This window comes from Marmota flaviventris, chromosome 19 (genome assembly GCF_047511675.1).
Source record: "Marmota flaviventris isolate mMarFla1 chromosome 19, mMarFla1.hap1, whole genome shotgun sequence".
Lineage (NCBI taxonomy): Eukaryota > Metazoa > Chordata > Mammalia > Rodentia > Sciuridae > Marmota > Marmota flaviventris.
In genome coordinates this window covers 23,069,328-23,087,913 of record NC_092516.1, presented here as the reverse complement: position 1 = coordinate 23,087,913, position 18,586 = coordinate 23,069,328, and the positions used below count along the sequence as shown (strand labels likewise).

At 44.0% G+C, this 18,586-nt stretch overlaps 1 protein-coding gene across 3 annotated transcripts in view; it reads right to left on the bottom strand.

Moving 5' to 3' along the window:
* The window catches only part of Rabgef1 (RAB guanine nucleotide exchange factor 1), a 59,381-nt gene that overhangs the window by 30,654 nt on the left and 10,141 nt on the right, over window positions 1–18,586 (bottom strand). For 2 of the 3 annotated variants that reach the window (XM_027948728.2, XM_071605514.1), the window contains exons 2-3: window positions 3,686–3,871; window positions 838–1,004 (exon numbers count right to left, since the gene is read on the bottom strand). In XM_027948728.2, the coding sequence (XP_027804529.1) occupies window positions 838–1,004; window positions 3,686–3,864 (346 nt within the window). In that variant the 5' untranslated portion in view covers window positions 3,865–3,871. Of the gene's footprint in view, window positions 1–837; window positions 1,005–3,685; window positions 3,883–18,586 lie in introns of those variants that run through there. The other variant, XM_027948727.2, reaches the window with a different exon arrangement.

The window sequence follows — 18,586 nt, the reverse complement described above, 5'->3', positions numbered from 1 at the left end:
TTCAACTAGTCTACTCCCTGGCAGAACAAATGTGACTTTAGTAACATCCTCCTGTTGGTTAGACAGCGTAAGAAGTAGGATAGGCCGGGGCAATGATGCATACGTGTAATCCCAGTAGCTCGGGAGGCTGAGGCAGGAGGATCTCGAGTTCAAAGCCAGCCTCAGCAACTTAGTGAGATCTTGTCTCTAAATAAAAAATAAAAAGGGCTAGGGATGTGGCTCAATGGTTAAGTACCCATGGGTTTAATCCCTAGTGTCAAAAAGGAAAAAAAGTAAGATGAATACAGACATCTATATATAAATCAATACACGAGAAAACACCTGACATGCGTTACTTTCATGCACCCTAAGGGCCGAAAGTGAGACTTTTCCTATTTGTTCCTCATGTCTTTCCTTGAGATATAAGCTATCCCTCAGAGAAGCTCTTGGAGAGAGCCTCTCTCAGATGAATTCTGAGCCTTAAAACAGCCATTTCTAATAAGCTACAGACACCAAGGCATGATATCAAGGAAAACAAACAAGGATCCAACAAATAAAGACACAGAAAGTGTAACTACCTAAGAGACGTCCCCTGGAGGGAGAGGGTTTTATAAACAGAACTCCACATTTCAACCCCTGTTCTCCTGCGGCATAAAGAAGTTTCTCTGAACACTGCGTCCTCTGGGCAGAGAAAGGACTACTTTCACATACAGTCTGACCCTCAAATGTAACTTTGGTTTCAAATCTGGGCTCGGATTCTCAAAAGCTTATAAAAAACAGAAAGCTGAGCCCACACGCATCACAGATCCATTCTGCATCTTCCTCAGATACAGAAGAAAGAAAGCATCAGAAAATTACCCTTTTTTGATCCAACTCTGGAAGAAGCACTGAAGAATTTCTTCACTGTGGTAACCTTGCGGGTCTTCTCATTGGTCTTCTTCTCTTCGAATTTGGAAAACGTGAGGGACGGGGCCCCCTGGCTGCTCTGACTGCTGGCAAAGGCCTCTTCCTCCTCCCGCTGGAGTCTGAAATTCAAGAGAGGGTTACGGATGTTGTATTCTCCAATTTTCCTCATATCTGTAGGTCATCACTCAACTAATCAAGGATGATCCAGACAATCTGTAACACAGGCTACACACATAGTCCTTCTGAGGTCTCTGATGGAAGGCTACAGCACAAAACTGTTCTATACACGTCTACAAACTCCAGATGGGACCTCCTCTCTGGGTGGTGTTCATTCAGCAACTGCATTAGGGTCCCGTGAAACAAAGCCCGGTCCTTTCCCCTAATGAGTTCAAGACTGGAACAGAGGAAGAGGTAAGTGCATCACTGCCATGGAATGGGACGCTTCCTAAACTAGAGCAAAGCCACAAGGGCCACAAGAACCCAGGACAGGACAACTAAAGACGCTGCAGGCATCTGAGGAGGCTAAACCATGGGACATTTGGGGCAGGTTCTGAAGGATGAGCGGAGGCCATGGAGGACACTCCGAGAGGCCCATGTGGCTTGTTTCAGAGTGAGTTCAGAAGGCTATTTTCTGGGTTCATTATGTGGCAGAGAACCGAGAAAGACTATAAACCCAAAAGTTATTATCAGTTATTATCAGAAACGCAGGTATCCCAGTTCAACTTGAGAGGCAGAGAAATTAGAGACAGAGACAATATTAAGAGGGTATTACAGCTGGCCATACTGCTGCATGTCTATAATATTAGCAACCTGGGAGGCTCAGGCAGGAGAAGCAGGAGGATCACAAGTTCGAGGCCAGTCTGCCAGGCCAGTCTGCCAACCTAGCAAGACCCTGTCTCATAATAAAAATAAAGAGAGCTAGGCCTGTAGCTCAGTGGTAAAGTGCCCCTGGATTCAGTCCCAAGTGAGGCCTCTTCCTCAAAAAAGCCAGTTACTCAGGAGGCAAGAAGGTCACAAGTTTGAGGCCATGTTGGGCGAGAACCCGTCTCAAAAAAAATTATGTTATATACATTTATGAATATGTCAAAAGGAACCCATAAAAACATTAAAAAAAACATATTACAAAGGTTGAAATGAAAGAAAATAAAGATCTGGAAAATAGGAGTTCAAAAGATAAAATTCGAAAAAGACTTTTCTGGGCTAGAGCATATAGAACATGCTCAAGCAGCTGCAGGCGGCAAGGGCAGCCCAGGAGGGGTCAAGGAGGATTTCCGAGCTGCTGGATAAGGATCCACCCGGGAGGGTCGGGAGGAAATGCTGGGAGCTGGAGAGGGAAGAGAAGGGCAACGGATCTGGCGAGAGGTCAGCTGCATCTGAAGACCTCTGTGCTGCAGGACAGTGGTTCTCAGTGTAGGTCCCCAGACAGCGGTGTCAGTGTCACCAGGACCCTGGAGACTGGCACTTTCCAGTGCCCTCCTCCTGTCATCAGTCTCCAGAGGGGTCTGGCCAGCACTGCCTCCTCCAGCCCTCTCGAAGACCCTGACGCCAGTGTAAGTCTGGGGAACATAGCTCAGGAAATCTCAAGCCAGGTCACAACTGCGTGCAGTCAAGAAACAGAAATGGCAGTCACAGGTGGAAGGTGTCCTAGGACAGAAGAGGAACTCATCTTTTTCTGAGACAGAAGCCAACTTAAAGACATTAGTATGTTTTGAGGTAGAAAGGGGGAAATCTGGGGAGATTCATGCCCAGTGGCCTCTACTTTCCCTGTGAAACGGGATCAGATCCCAAGAGCTCCAGTTCAACAGGACACCCAAGGTGACCATGAATGTTCTGCATCTCTGCTTTTTCTCTGACCACAACCACTGGGAGCAGGAGGTGCTGTATTCTTCTTGTTCACCAGAAGCCGATGTCGCAGCTGCTTAACAAGACTGGTTGTCAGGTGACAAACTGACAGCAATGGCTGTCAGTTTGGTTGGACCTTCTTCCGTGGAGACGGTTTTACAGTTTCCAGGATGCTCTGGCATGGGATTAACATCCTTTAAGCCTTTTTACCTTTTTCTTTTTGGGTACTAGGGATTTAACCCAGAGGTGCTTAAGCACTGAGCCATAGCCCAGTTCTTTTTTGAGACAGGGTCTCACTGACTTGCTCAGGCCCTCACTAAGTTGATGAGCCTGGCCTCAAACTTGCAGTCCTCCTGCCTCAGCCTCCTGAACCATTGGGATTATAGATGTGCACCACTATAGCCAGCTAAAGTTTTTTCTTCCTTTTTTGGAGACAGGGTCTGGCTACATTGCCCAGGTTGATGCCTACCCCGGATCCTGAGCAGTGGATTGCAGGCCTGGGCCGCTGTGCCTGCTCAATGACAGCTCACCAGCTATTCCACCTTTTATCTTTCACTATCACCATATTTCTAGACAATACCAACTACCTGAGACTAACAAACCCCACCTAAGGAAAAGCCTGATTCCCACAAGGCAAGGCCCAGGTGCACACATTGAGAAGTCTGCTGCCACGCCACACTGGATGCACCAGAAGAGGGAGGGAAGGATGCTCAGGCCATGCCCTGTGCGAGGGTGTCCAGGTGAGAACCATGACCCCCAAGACAAAACAGTCACAAGTGAACACCAACACAAAGTGTGTTCAACATCAGCTGAGAAAAAGAAGGGAAAAGTACCCTTTCTCCCACCATCATGCTGACTTGCTGACATAGCTCAAAACAAGAGAGAAATGCTATCTGGACAATGACAGGACTTGGTACCCACTTCTGTCCCCATTAACCCACCATAGGTGGCATCCTACCGTTCAGCCAGCTCCCAATCCTCCTGGATCTGCTTCTGCCGGGCTCGGTGGTACTCCTCCCTCCAGCACTTGGAGCAGAAGCCCTGCCAGGCAGGGTTGCCGTAATAGCCACATCCCTTCTTGCACAGGAGTTCCGACTGGTCCACATGAATTCCTCGGCGCTCCGACTTGAGGCTCATCTTCTTCCTGCCAACCATGGAACAAATGAGAAAGTGTAAAGAGGAATTCATGGTCATCCTATAACTAAAAGCATTTATGAATGTGGGTGAGTCCATGATCTTCAAGCTATATGGGAAGGAAGAAGGGAAGGAAGGAAAAGAGGAAAGGAAGAAAGGGACTGGGGAAAAAAGAAAAGCTAAATACAGCAAATTCCCGAACATATGATCTCATTCCCCGCCCAAAGTATAAACAACACTTTAGGACTAGATTAAAGATCTAAACCTAAGACCAGAAACTATAGAACTCCTGGAAGAAAATACAGGGAAATCCACCTGAAACTGGACGTGGTAATGCTTTCTTAGACAAGACATCAAAAGCAAAACAGACAAGAGAGACTGTCCAAAACTTTTGGCTGGGTGCAGTGTAATTCCAGCAGCTCAAGAAGCTGAGGCAGGAGCATCGCCAAGTTCGAGGCCAGCCTCAGCAACCTAGCAAGGCCCTAAGCAACTTAGTGAGACCCTGTCTCAAAATAAAACATTAAAAAAGGACTGGTGATGTAGCTCAGTGGTTAAGCACCTCTGGGGTAAAGCCCCATTATCGGAACAAAAAAAAGTGGGGGGGACTTCTGCACGCCAAAGAAAACTATAAACAAGTAAAAAGGTAACTTAGAGCTGGGAAGAGGAGAGGTCTGCAAGGCAGGCGTCTGACAAGGGATTAAGCTGTCTCCCATAGCTCCATAACCAACCAAATACCAGATCTTAAAATGGGCAAAGGAGCCAAATAAAAAGTTCTCCAAAGACAGAAATGGTCCAACAAACCTAAGTTACCATCACTAAGCACTGGTGACACCTCACACCTCACCTTTTAGGACAAACACCCTCAACAGCCCTCAGGAGACCAGTGTGGTGAGAACATGGAGAACTGGCATGTGTGTGTGCACTGCTGGGGGATTCCAAGTGCAAGGCCTCTGCAGAAAACAGCGGGTCCTTCCTCAGAACATGGAGGCCAGGCTGGGCGCAGGGGCAAGCGCCTGAGCCCAGCTACTTGGCAGGCTGCGGGAGGAGGACACCTGCGCCCAGGTGGTTGTGGCCAGGCTGGGCAACACAGCAAGACCCAGCTCTGAAGACCACCAGGCAGCTCAGCAATCCCGCTCCCAGGCTATCTGGAAGGACTAGAAGACAGATCCCAGGAGCTGCAGGGGGCTCACACCCACAGCAGTCAGGAGCAGCAGCACCTGGGGGACGCCAGGTGACAGAACACACAGGGCAGCACCACGCAGCCCAGGAGGAGACCTCGCCCTGTGCCAGAGCTGGGCGAACCTGGAGGGTGTAGTGCTAAATCAAGTGACCGGTACAAAGGCCACCTACATACGTGAGGTCTCAGAGAGCGCAGCGGTGGCTGCAGGCTGGGAAGCGGCAAGGCAAGGCGGGCACTCAGTCCTGCTGCAGGAAGGGTTCAGAGACCTGCATCATGGGGTGCGCGCGCAGTGTGAGCCACACTGCAGGCGAAAACCCAGTGAGAGGGAATCTCACTGTTCTTCACAAGAAAAACCCACTGCAAATGATCTTTTAAAGGAAAGAACTGATAGATTACCGTCAGCTGCTAACAAAAGAAACTTGTATGCTTCGACTCTGAGGGACAAAACGCAGTCCCCCCCGCCCCCCCACTCCGCACCTACTGACAGCACCCTTGGCACAGCATGCCTCCTGTCACTCCTCAGTGTGAACACTGCCTGGCTGAAGTTGCCCAGCACGCCAGAGAAGAGCGTGAGTTAAAAAGAAGGCAGCCTCGGGTGAGCACCAGAGCCCACTCTAGCCACCTCTCACCACATGCCCAGGATGGTGGCAGCAGTTACTCACTGACCCTCACAAAAGCCAAGGTAGGCATTATCGCCATGTTATCGCTGAGAGACCGAGGCTATGAGAAATTTTCAGAAGTACACAGACGCTACCAACAACAAGCAGGAGGGAAGGGGTTCAGACCCAGGTAAGATTCCAAATTCCTGTGCTATACCGTCCGTTTGTCCAAACTCGCGTCCCTGGGCACAAACTTCAATCACACCCCAAACAAATCATGGATATTAGGGCCTCAGCCTAAAATTTCTCCCACAAATTTCTTCAGTTTTTTTCCAAGAACACATTTCAGTTTGTTAGAAAAAACTGTTTCCTCTATCTTCCGCAGGCTTAGGTGAAAGGCACCCTGGGGGGCTCTCGCTCGCAGCCTGGTATGGAGCTGAACACCGATGTGCACTCTGGATGGCACGTGGGAACAAGCTGCTTCGCTCTCAGCCTTCCTATGGATGACCAACAAGCTTCCCTTTAGGATCTGACACAGACCTTGGGACTAATGATTACAAAGGTAGAAAGTTGTTTGGATGATACAGAAAAAAAAATTTTAAATGTACCCTGAATTGATGATGAAATTTTCAGATATGATTTTCCTTATTAGACTGTCAACAAAATAATCTGGGTTTTGCAAAGATAATCCCCCACTCCACCCTTCTCTTTTTTTGGTACCAGGGATTGAACTCAGGGTGCTTAACCACTGAGCCACGTCCCCAGCCCTTTTTACATTTTATTTTGAAACAGAGTCTTGCTGAGTTGCTTATGGCCTCACTAAGTTGCTGAGACAGTCTTTGAACTCACAATCCTCCTGCCTCAGCCTCCCTAGTAGCTGGGATTACAGGCGTGTGCCATGTGCCTAGCTACTATTTCCCAAATACATAACACATAGCACTCTCCTTTGGAAATCAACTGGATCTTACCAATGCTGTTTTATTGATTCATTTTATCAGTCCCTATTTTTTTCTTGCTGTTACCACGTGAGCAGTATCGGGGGGTGAGCAGGGACCACTGAAGAATTCCTAAAGATGGGGGCCATTTTTCCTCCTCAGACACACAGGAAGAAATAAAACTGATCTTCAGAAAGAAGAGAAATAGTTGTAGAAAACCTACTTGGGTCATGTACTTAAAAAACAAAAAAACGAAGGAAACAGCATTCCCATTTTGAAGTTGAGGAAACAAAGCTTATGGGGTCAGGTGCTTATCTAGGATCACTCGTGCTGGGGTTATAATTTGAAATCTGAAGTTCCAAACGCAGTGCTTTTCCCTACCACACCATGTTCTGACTTGTTTGTGCGGAGCCTCACACTTGCGTGGTAAACTGCTCCCCGACAACTCCCGTTCCCACCGAGACCCTGTGGCCGTCCCTTTCCCTGCACTAACAGGTGCAAGTGGAGCTCCAGAGCCCAGCTCCACCAGCACTCCGGCTCCCTCACCTCGCACCGACCCTGCACACAGCAGAGTCACCTGCTGGCCCTGATCCTGCTCTCCCAAGCTCAAGGTCACAGGCAGGCAGAAAAGACCCTGAGGTCACTTCGACCTCAGGAGAACAGCACTTGGGGGCTGAGGCAGACCTTGAAGAGCCTGAACTGAACCCTGGCAGGTCTTGGAGAGGTGACGTAAGTGACAGGACATCCTGACAGGAAGGACATCTTTCACACAGAGCTCAGAGACAGGAAAGCCAAGTGGGACACGAGTGATGTGGCCTAAGCAGGAGGTGAACAGAGGGTCAGCAGTGCAGCCAGACCGCGGGCTTCCAAACCCAGGCTGAAGAGCCTGGACCTACTGTCTCCCGCAAAGAGGAAAGCATGAGGATCACTCTATTTTAAGACAGATGCTGAAATATAAATCTTGAATGTCTCAAGGGCCCATGTGCCTGTGGCACTACTGAGAGGTGGCAAAACCTTCAGTTGGTAGAGACTGGGGGAAGGACTGAGGTCATAGGAGTGCGCCTTTGAAGTGTGCCTCTGGGACCGTGGCTGCCCCCCTTTGTTGCTCCTGGCAGCCACACCCTTCTGCCAGGATGTACTACCTTGCCACAGGCCAGCTGACCCTGAACTGAAACATCCAAACCTGTAAGCCCAAATAAGCCTTTCCTTCTTATAAGCTGTCTGTCTGGGGCATTCTGTCACAGTGATGGGACACTAACTACACATGGAATTCATCTTCCAGCATGATGAAGTGAGGACCAAGAAGCCTCTAATCAAAGACAACTGTGAAGATGAGTAAAACGCCCTCTGCTCATGACTTGTATGTGAGCCCAGGAATGTATTCAAACTTGAGGCCCTCGGCCCATTTTTCCTGGGCTCTTCCCTCATCTCCTCTGTGTACATACAGCTCTGCTCGTCAGACCGGAAGCCTTCCTGGCTAGAGATGTTTGAGCACAAGCTCAATGTTTGTCTGCACTAACAACAAACACTGGCTACACATTAAGGTATGCAGACTCAGGGGTGACCTCGAGAAGAAACAGGCATCAAATGAATAGGGGAGAAAACTGAACATGGACATCAGTGCCTACAGAGACAGAGAGAGAGAGAGAGAGAGAGAAAGACAGAGAGAGAGAGAGATTTCACAGACTTAGACCAGCTAGAAAACCTGTAGGGTTTGCTCAAAAGCAAAAAGGAGATGAATTGGGGATAAAGACCAAGTTTCACCAGTGGCTGGGGTTGTGGCTCAGTGGTAGAGTGCTTGCCTAGAATGTATGAGGCCCTGGGTTCGATCCTCAGCACCACATAAAAATAAAGGTATTGCATCCATCTATTAAAAAAAAAAAAAAAAAAAAAGATTCACCAGACCTTGATAAGATACCAATTTCCTCTCCAGAATCACTGAACCAACTCAAAAATAGGGAGTGGGGTTGGAGAGAGCCTCCAAGTCTGGTTCAAAGCATGAGAAAGCCAAACATTCAGAGAAAATAAGGAGAGCTTTCCATTTTATTGTCAGTCCCCCTCGTGAGCCACAGAGCCACACAGTCCTGTGGCATGTCTTCCGCAGGTGAGCAGCTGCTGCAGGAGCCTAGCCCTGGGGAAGGAGAACATGGATTTTCACATACTGTCTTTCCACTGCTTAGGCCCAGAAGTGCAGACAGATGCAGAGGTCCATGGAAGAGTGGGATAATTAAATTCACAGTTTTATGGACAGAGTGGGGAAAAAAGATGAGCCCATAGGGAGTTAAAAAGTACACGAGTGGGCTGGGGCTGGGGCTGAGTGGCAGAGCGCTTGCCAGCACATGTGAGTCACTGGGCTGGATCCTCAGAACCACATACAAAAATAAGCAAATAAAATGAAGGCATGAAGTCCATCTACAGCTACAAAAACAGTTAAAAAAAAAAAAAAAAAGTACATGAGAAACTGCAGAGACAAAGAATTCAAGAAAGCAATTTCTGGGCTCAGCCCTAAGCTACTTTATGGATCTGATGCTATTCAATATCAAGACTTCAAAACTGGAAGTCACACAAAGACCAAGCAGAAAGGTCTCAGACCAGCACATGTATGAACTAGATGGAAACAGTACTGCAGGGTTTTAGAGCAACGATCCAGAGTTTACCTCCCAAACCTGACAGCAAAACAACACTCTATTGCTATATGAATGACGCTGCCAAGAAAAATGAAGATAGGGTACAAATTGGGAGAAAAGTCACAGATCTGACAAAGAACTTCCATATTCAGAACATGTTAAACAACAACAACAACAACAAACCTAGGCTGAGGATACAAGTCACTGGTAGGGCTTGCCTAGCATGTGGAGGCTCTGGATTCCATCCCCAGCACCACCAAAAGGAAAAAAACCCTCAAATTCCAATTATAAGAAAACAAGCCACTAAATTAAAAAATGAGCAAAAAAGACTTAAATAGACACTTTACAAAATAAATACACATGTTGGTGTCCTTCCTGCTGCATTTCTGTGAGAGAGGCCTTTATACAGAGCTTCTCCTCCAGCCTCCCTACAAGACCCAGGCATCTCCTTCCAGGGCAAAGGGCGCTTGCTCGCAGCACAGCAAGCGCAGGGTCTTCAGGCCAGAGTCTGAGGGTCCGTCTGCCCTGCACTATGAGATGGGGGTTCCCTAAGGCTGCATAGCTGTGACACTGCCCACAAGGGTCTGTACACAGAAGCTGATTCTGACGTCCTGTGGGTGATAAAGCCCTCTGTCCCTGACCAGCAGTCTCTCCCAGCATCTCGACACTGGCAGGCCAACCCCTTCCTGGTAAGCAGGGATAAACTCCAGCCCTTCCTTGTTCTTTACAATATGGGCGGCAGATACTCAACATTATGAGTGATCAGAGAAATAAATTAAACCTATCATGGGGCTGGGGAGTGGTAGAGCCCTCACCCAGCCAAGTGTAAGGCCCTAGGTCCGGTACACAGAACACAAAAAATAATTTAAAAAGTAAAAATCAAGGTCTCACTCACACCTATTAGAATAGGTAAAACAAAAAATACTGACAATACCAAGTGGTGACACAGATAAAGAGCTACTAGAACTTTCACACATTCCTAGTGGAGGTAAAATATTATAGCTACTATGGAAAACATGCACTTATCATAAGACTAAGCAATCCCATTACTATTTCTTCAAGAAAATAAATAAAAGTAAAATTTTGTGCATAAATGTTTATAGTAGCATTATTTATGATCACAAAAAATAGAAGAAACCAAAATATCCTTCAATAGATAAACTGTGAACATCCATACAATAGAATGCTGCTCATAAAATGAAGAACAACAATTTGAAAGAATCTCAAGGCTTTACACTGAGACTTGGACTGCTATAACAAACACCACTAACTGGGAGCTCATAACTAACTGAACTTACTTCTACAGTAGAAGCCAGGAAGGCCGAGGTCACGATGCTACACCGCACATTCATTGTCTGCTCACTGAAGGAGCTTCTGGCTGTGCCCCTGCATAGCAGACGGACACGGGCTACCTCTTAGGGGTCTCACAAAGGTAACCTAATTCTGAGGATTTGGCCCTTGAAAACTAATTCTCTCTCAAAGACCTCCTACTACCACCTTGATGATTAGGACTCTGAATGTTTTCTCTGATTTAAGAATGCTGATTCATAATGGTGGGGCATGGGAGGATTAGATCAACTCTAGATAGGGCAAAGGGGAAAAGGGGAGGGAGGAGGAGGGAGGGAGGGGGCCTGGGGGTAGGAGAGACACTGGAATGAGATGGACATCATTACCCGAAGTACATGTAGAAGCCACGAACGGTGTGACTCTACTTTGTGTACAACCATAGATATGAAAAAGTGTGCTCTATATGTGTAATGTGAATTGTAATGCATTCTGCTGTCATATATAACAAATTAAGGGACTGGAGTTATGGCTCAGCGGTAGAGCGCTCACCTCGCACCTGCAAGACCTTGGGTTCAATCCTCAGTGAAAGAAAAGAAAGAAAGATTCATAGCAGCACAATTCACAATTGCTAGACTGTGGAACCAACCCAGATGCCCTTCAATAGATGAATGGATAAAAAAAATGTGGCATTTATACACCATGGAGTATTACGCAGCACTAAAAAATGACAAAATCATAGAATTTGCAGGGAAATGGATGGCACTAGAGCAGATTATGCTTAGTGAAGCTAGCCAATCCCTAAAAAACAAATACCAAATGTCTTCTTTGATATAATGAGAGCAACTAAGAACAGAGCAGGGAGGAAGAGCAGGAAGAAAAGATTAACATTAAACAGATAGATGAGGTGGGATGGAAAGGGAGAGAAAAGGGAAATTGCATGGTAATGGAGGGAGACCCTCATTGTTATACAAAATTACATATAAGAGGTTGTGAGGGGAATGGGAAAATAAACAAGGAGAGATATGAATTACAGTGGATGGGGTAGAGAGAGAAGATGGGAGGGGAGGGAGGGGGGATGGTAGAGGATAGGAAAGGTAGCAGAATACAACAGTTACTAATAGGGCATTATGTAAAAATGTGGATGTGTAACCGATGTGATTCTGCAATCTGTATTTGGGGTAAAATTGGGAGTTCATAACCAACTTGAATCTAATGTATGAAATATGATACGTCAAGAGCTTTATAATGTTTTTAACAACCAATAAAAAAAAATTAAAAAAAAAAAAGAAAGATATTGTGTACAACTACAAAAAAATTGTTTTCAATTAAAATTTTAAAAATGAAAAAAAATTCAGACCATAGCAGCCAGTTTTAAAAATTTATATACTGATGGACTTGGTGGCACCTGCTTGTAATTCCAGAGACTCGGAGGCTGAGGCAGGAGGATCACAAGTTCAAGGACCACCTCAGCAAGTTAGCAAGAACCTCAGCAATGTAGTGAGACTCTGTCTCAAAAATTAATTAATTAATTAATTAAAAAAGAACTGAGGATGTGACTCAGTGGTAGAGCTCCCCTGGGTTCAATCTCTTCTACTAAAAAGAAAAATAGTTTGCATACTTTACAACTCCATTTAGGAACTCAGATCGGAGGAAGATGTGACTAATCTGTACAAAAAGTCTTTTGGGATGATGGAACTATCGTGGAGGTGTTTACATAAATCTGTACTTTAAAATTGATAGGAGACTGGACTATGGTGGTAGCCCAGTGGAAGAGCACTTGCTTAGTGTGTGTGAGGCACCAGGTTCGATTCTTGGCACCGTGTATAAGTAAATAAAATAAAGGTCCACTCACAACTAAAACAATATTTTAAAAAAGAACATTCTTTAAAATTTGATAGACTGTATATGTCCCCCCAAATCAATTTTATACTATAATTTTTTAAAAACCTTGGCTGGCTATTTCTGGATTGAGGAGATGTATCGAACAGGAAACAGGGATGCTGATTAATAAGCAACTGTAACCAAGAGAGGTAATACAATTAGGTGTGGAAATGGAGGAATGGTAACCCACTCTGGAGGTAGGATCTGTAAATTAGCTAATGAGACATGGCAGAGCAAAGGAGTTTTTTTTTTGTTTGTTTTTTTTGTACTGGGGATTGAACTCACAGGGTCTCAAAGAGTTGCTTACCACCTCACTTTTGCTGAGGCTGGCTTTAAACTCACGATCCTCCTGCTTCAGCCTCCCAAGACGCTGGGATGACAGGCATGGGCCAATGTGCCCGGCACAACAGAGAACTTTAGGGAGAACTTTTTCTAGATTTTATTTGAACAGTTTTATTGATAACAGTTCTACTGATATATGCATGCTCTATACAATGCACCAGTGATTTTTCCCTCACACACTTTTTATCGGTGCATTACAAATGTACACAGTGGTGAGATTTGTTGCTACATATTCATACACATGCACAATTTAATAATATAATTTGGCCAATAACATTCCCCAGTATTTCTCCTTCCCTTCTCTCTGTTCTACTGATCTCCCTTCAATTTTCACAAGATTCTCCCACACACCTTTCTTTTCCTTTCATTAAGGGGAATATTCAAGTTTACAAAAATTTGGGAGGTTAAAGCTCTCCAAGGACAGGATTTAGACCTAACACACAAGCCACATATAGATTAAGTTGAGGCAGAAAGAAAGAAAATGGAATAGAGAACTAGGTTAAGCTGAAGAAACTTAAAAGACCATTTACTTAGTCAAGTATGGTGGTTGGTGGAGGTCTATAATCCCAGGTACTCTGGAGGCTAAGAGAGGAGAATGGCAAGTTAGAGGTCAGCCTGAGCAACCTAGAGAGACCCTTGTCTCACAGTAAATATAAATTAAAAGGAATGGGTATGTAGCTCAAGGCTAGAGCTCTTGCCTAGCATGCACAAGGCCCTGGATTCATGACCCTCAAAAAAAATCCACTTTATCCTATATGATAACTGATGAAGACACTGACACTGAAAAGTCATGGCTTATCCAACCCCTAAAGTAGTAAGTTGCAGAGATATCACTAAAACTTAAACTTAGGATACTAAGTCTTCAGTTCCATCAAAGCATTTTGAAAGTCTGAGCAAATCTCACCACTGTCATCCTGTGGTCCCATTTTTCCCTTCCAAGAAGAATGGGCAGACGTAGTATCTACTTTTCCCTTATACCGTTAAGTTTTAAATTTTAGGCTGGGGTTGGAGCTCACTGATAGAGCACTTGCCTAGCACGTGTGAGGCACTGGATTCGATCTTCAGCACTGCATTTTAAAAAAGGTCCATTGACAACTACATATACCATGGCACAGGTCTATGTCACTAAAATGGACACATCTGGGGGAATCTGCTTAGCACATGTGCCAACAACCTCCCTTTTACCAGGAAACTGTTCTCTTATCTACAAAGATAAGCCACCAGCAGGCATGTCTGTGTGAGGCACCCAGCCCGCACTTCAGGGCCACAGCTTATTACAACAGAAGTGGACACTTGAGTCAAACTAGGGTAGTTATTCCCTTGGAGTTTTAGGAGTGTGACTAAGTGGCAGCTATTCTCCTGAGTGATGGGAGTGTTGTGTAGTATGACCATCTTCCACTAAACAACTGAGAAACAGTACAGCTGGTCTGCAGAGTGAAGAGACACATGCCAAGAAACAGAAAAAAATGGCAGAAGGAAATGACTTCGCAGGCCCTGAGTGGTTTCAATCCCTAATTCTAAACCCTTACCATTTCATTTTTTCTTAAGCTAGTTCCAGTAGAGTCTATTATCTGTACTAAAAGGCATAACCTCTAATAAAAGTGGACTTGAGCTTCCCCAGTGGAAAGTGCACAAGCCCTGGGTGCCTCCACTGGGGGAGATTATGAATCTCGTAATGGGCATCCTCCAGACTGCTCAGTGCACACTGCTCATTGTCGGTCCTTTGAATCCTCTCGCTGCAACAAACCACAGCCAGGAACGGAAGAATCTGTGAGAACTTCAGTCTGGGGGCAACAACACCATGGGGTATGATGGCAAAAGGGGTCTTTGCAGTATTGAAACAGTTCTGTATCTTGACAATGGTGGTAGCTACAGAATCTGCATGTGAAAAAATGTGCAAGAAACTATACATCCATTGCACAAGGTTCAACTTCTAGGTTTTGGTACTGTATTAAAGTTATGTAAGATTTGATCCCTAGGGGGAAACTAGGTCAAAGAGTACACAGGAACTCTCTCTGATCTTTGCAACTTCCAATGAATCTGCAATTATCCTAAACTTACACGTTTTTTTTTTTTTTTAATCCCACTGAAAACTTTTTTTTTTTTTTTTTTTAAATAAAGGGGGCTGGGGATATAGCTCAGTTAGTACAGTGCTTGCCTCACATGTACAAGGACCTGGATTCAATCCCCAGCACCACAATAAATAGATAGATAGATAGATAAATAAATGGTAGATACCAATATTTGGACCAGTGATCATACTACTCAATCACTCTGTTGCTTCAAAGTATGGAAAACAAAGAGAACAAGGCTACCAGCAAAAGTGCATGCCACCGTTTGAAAGGCTGTGCAGTGGTGGTGTCAGCTCAGCTGTGGTGGGGAAGAGCAGACAGTCAGGACACCCAGCTCAGAGCTGATACACAGCATACCCACTTCTTCAAAAAGAAACATGGTATTGCTTCTGTCTTTGACCAAGTCAAGTCAGAGAAAAAACACTGGGATCAACCAGATGAGTCAACTTCATTTTCTGGGCAGGTAGATCTAGTCAGAGGATCACAATCCAGAGTAAATTACCAACACTGCTGCTTCCAAAAAGGAGGCCACAGAGGCCACATCCAGTTCCGGTTTGGCACACTCTCCAATAGACAGGCTTTGATTAAAAAACAAAAGAAGCAGTGGGTTTCTGTAGCTTCCCACCATCCTTCCTTCCAGGTTGAGTCCTGCTTCCTGTTCCAGGGCTCACTACCAGATGGTCACAGTCATTCCTCTGGGCAGTTCATTTGGGTTTTACAGAAAACATCCAATCAACTCTAGCAATATAGTAACTCATCCTTTGATCTCAGTTAAGAAATGAAAAAAAGTTTTTTCCTTAAATTTATTTTTTTTTCCAGTTATATAAGTAAAAAATGAGAGAAATACAGAAAAGTTGAAAAGACAATCACTGTTAACACTGGCCCCCATGTTCTTGCAGTGTTTGCTTATCCTTCTACAAATGTCCGTGCACTAACTTACTACTACATGGCAGCAGCTGGGACACACACACACAAGTTTCAATCCTTGTGAGCTTGCTTTCCAGTACTAGGGATATGACTCTAAAAGGCCAGAAAAAAGAAACACTATTAAAAATTAGCAAAGAGGAGCTATTTTAAAATTGCTAAATGTCATTAATTCATGTTTATGAGAAATATACTACATGTGTACATGAAATCTATGGGATTTTTTAAATAGTCGGATAGCAAGTGAGAATATATAAAGAGATCTCATTCACTCTAGCATCTATAAACACCCAAGAATTAATTAATTAATTTTTCAATACCAGGGATTTAACCAGGAATGCTTTTACCACTGAGCCTCATTCCCAGCTCTTCCCCCCCCCCCTCCATTTTGATACAGGGCCTTGCTAAGTTGCTGAGGCTGGCTTTGAAATTGTGATCCTCCTGCCTCAGTCTCCAGAGCTGCTGGGATTAAAGGCATGTGCCACTGCATGCAGCCCCAGGAAATTGTGTGCTCTACATTAAAAATATTGATATAAAGAAGACTTGAATAAATGGTAAGATATACCATAATAGTCTGAAAAAACTGTTATAAAAAAATGACAAATCCAAAATGTACAGTACTACAAATGACAATAAAAATGAAAATCCCACAGACTTTTTGGAACTTGACAAAATGACTCCATGTTTCATCAGCAATAAAAACAGATTAAAAAAATTTTCTCAGTTAATTTTATTTTCTGAATTTTTATTTTCTTTTCTAATTTTTTAATTTGTTTTAATTAGATACACATGACAGTACAATGATCTTGACATATCATACATTTGAATCAGACGGGGTATAATTTCTCATTTTTCTGAGTGTACAGGTTGCAGAATCACATTGGTCATACAGTCACGTATATACATATAGCAATAATAATGTCTATTTTATTCTGCTGTCCTTCCTTTCCCCCCTTCCCCTCCCCTCCCCTCCCATCACTTCTCTCTACCCAATCATATGATACACTTCTTTTTTTTTTTCCCCTCACATTGTCATACATGTATTCTGTATAACGATGAGGGTCTCCTTCCATCTTCGGTGCAATTCCCCTTCTCCCTCCCTTTCCCTCCCACCTCTCTTCCTTATTTAGTGGTAATCTTCTTCTCATGCTCTTCCTCTCTACCCCTGAATTTTTATTTTCTGCAAACTAGTTAAATAGTGTGAACTTAGGAACAGACCTGGAAAATCACTACTGGACAGATTACCCCAAAATGAATCCTAATGTACTGTAACATGCAATATAATATTAAAAGAAGGAGGAAAAGGGGAAACTTTCAATAAACAGTCTGGCATGCCAGCTAGCGGAAGTGGCTCATGCCTATAATCACAGTCATCTGGTAGGCTGAGGCAGTGGGATCAAAAATTCAAGATCAGCCAGATCTGGCTGCACAAGCCTGTAACGGAAGCTGCTCCAGAGGCTGTGATAGGAGGAGTGCAAGTTCAAGGTCAGCCTCTGCAACTCATCAAGACCCTGTATCAAAATAAATAATAAAAAGGGCTGGGGATGTGGCTTTATTAAGTGCCCCTAGGTTCTAACCCCAAAACCAGTTTAAAAAAAAAAAAAAAATTTGGGCCTAACTGCTCAGCAAACTGATACTCCCAAAATTAATTGCAGGTTTCGTAAGGAAGAAAAATTTTTAAAGACAAACAAAATGATGGAAAGAACTATAATTACATATTCATAAAACTTCCTAAGAGTGAGATTATCTACACTTACATGCTGCAGGAAAATCAAGAAGGAAATGAAATTTGAATACATAAGCTGAAATGTCTAATTTTAAAAAGGCCCCACCTGTAACCAAAAACAGAAAGGCAAAGGAGACTAGCAACAAAACACACACACAAAAATAAATAGGATAAGTCATCTAATTATATGTAGAAATAATGCTAAAAAAAATAACTTATAAATCTCTGACAGCGATGCAGGACAAAGATATGAACAAACCAGTCACAAAACTTGAATAACTTCCTAGAAATAGAAATGAAGTGTAAAGAGAATGTACACTTAGAATTTTGATATACATCACCAAATTGGTCTGACAAAATTACTTTCCCACAAATAGTGAATCAGACAGTATAGGAGACAATGTACACTTTCCTACAATCTTGTAAATGTAGCTTTATTAAATTTAATTGTGGGACACTGTGACAAGCAAAAATATATATGTATATAAATATATATAATTTCTTGTTTCTTTTTTGATACTGGGGATTAAACTCAGGGGCACTGGATCACTGAGCCACACCCCCAGCCCTATTTTGTATTTTATTTTAGAAACAGGGTCTCACTGAGTTGCTTAGTGTCTGGCTTTTGCTGAGGCTGGCTTTGAACTCATGATCTTCCTGCCTCAGCCTCCAGAGCCGCAGGGGCTGCTGGGATTACAGGCCTGCGCCACCACACCTGGCTGCTTTTGTGTTAAAGAGACAGGGTCTGACTGGCTCCTGGGCTCCCTCTGTCCTGTGGGTGCTGGGACTAAATCCAGAGAAAGTGCTCTGCCACTGAGCTGCATCCCACCACACCCAACTGCTCCAATGTGCACTTTCCTACAAAGGTTAGCAACTTTTATTGATACTTATTAGAGCCAGTACCTTTCTTCAAATAAATTAACTGTTCGTACTCTTTGCTCATTTTTCTATATCATGAATTTTTTAATTTATTGTTTTAAGAGACTTGGTGTTTCAAATCTGTATCCAAGTTTACCCACTTTCATAGCACTGAAGGCACTGCTTCCAAAACTACATTGATTGTCACAAGGAGAATCCTGTTAGAGTTTCAACATTAAATACAACAAAACAAAGTATCCAAATTCTAGTCCACCCCAATAATTTCCAGTGATA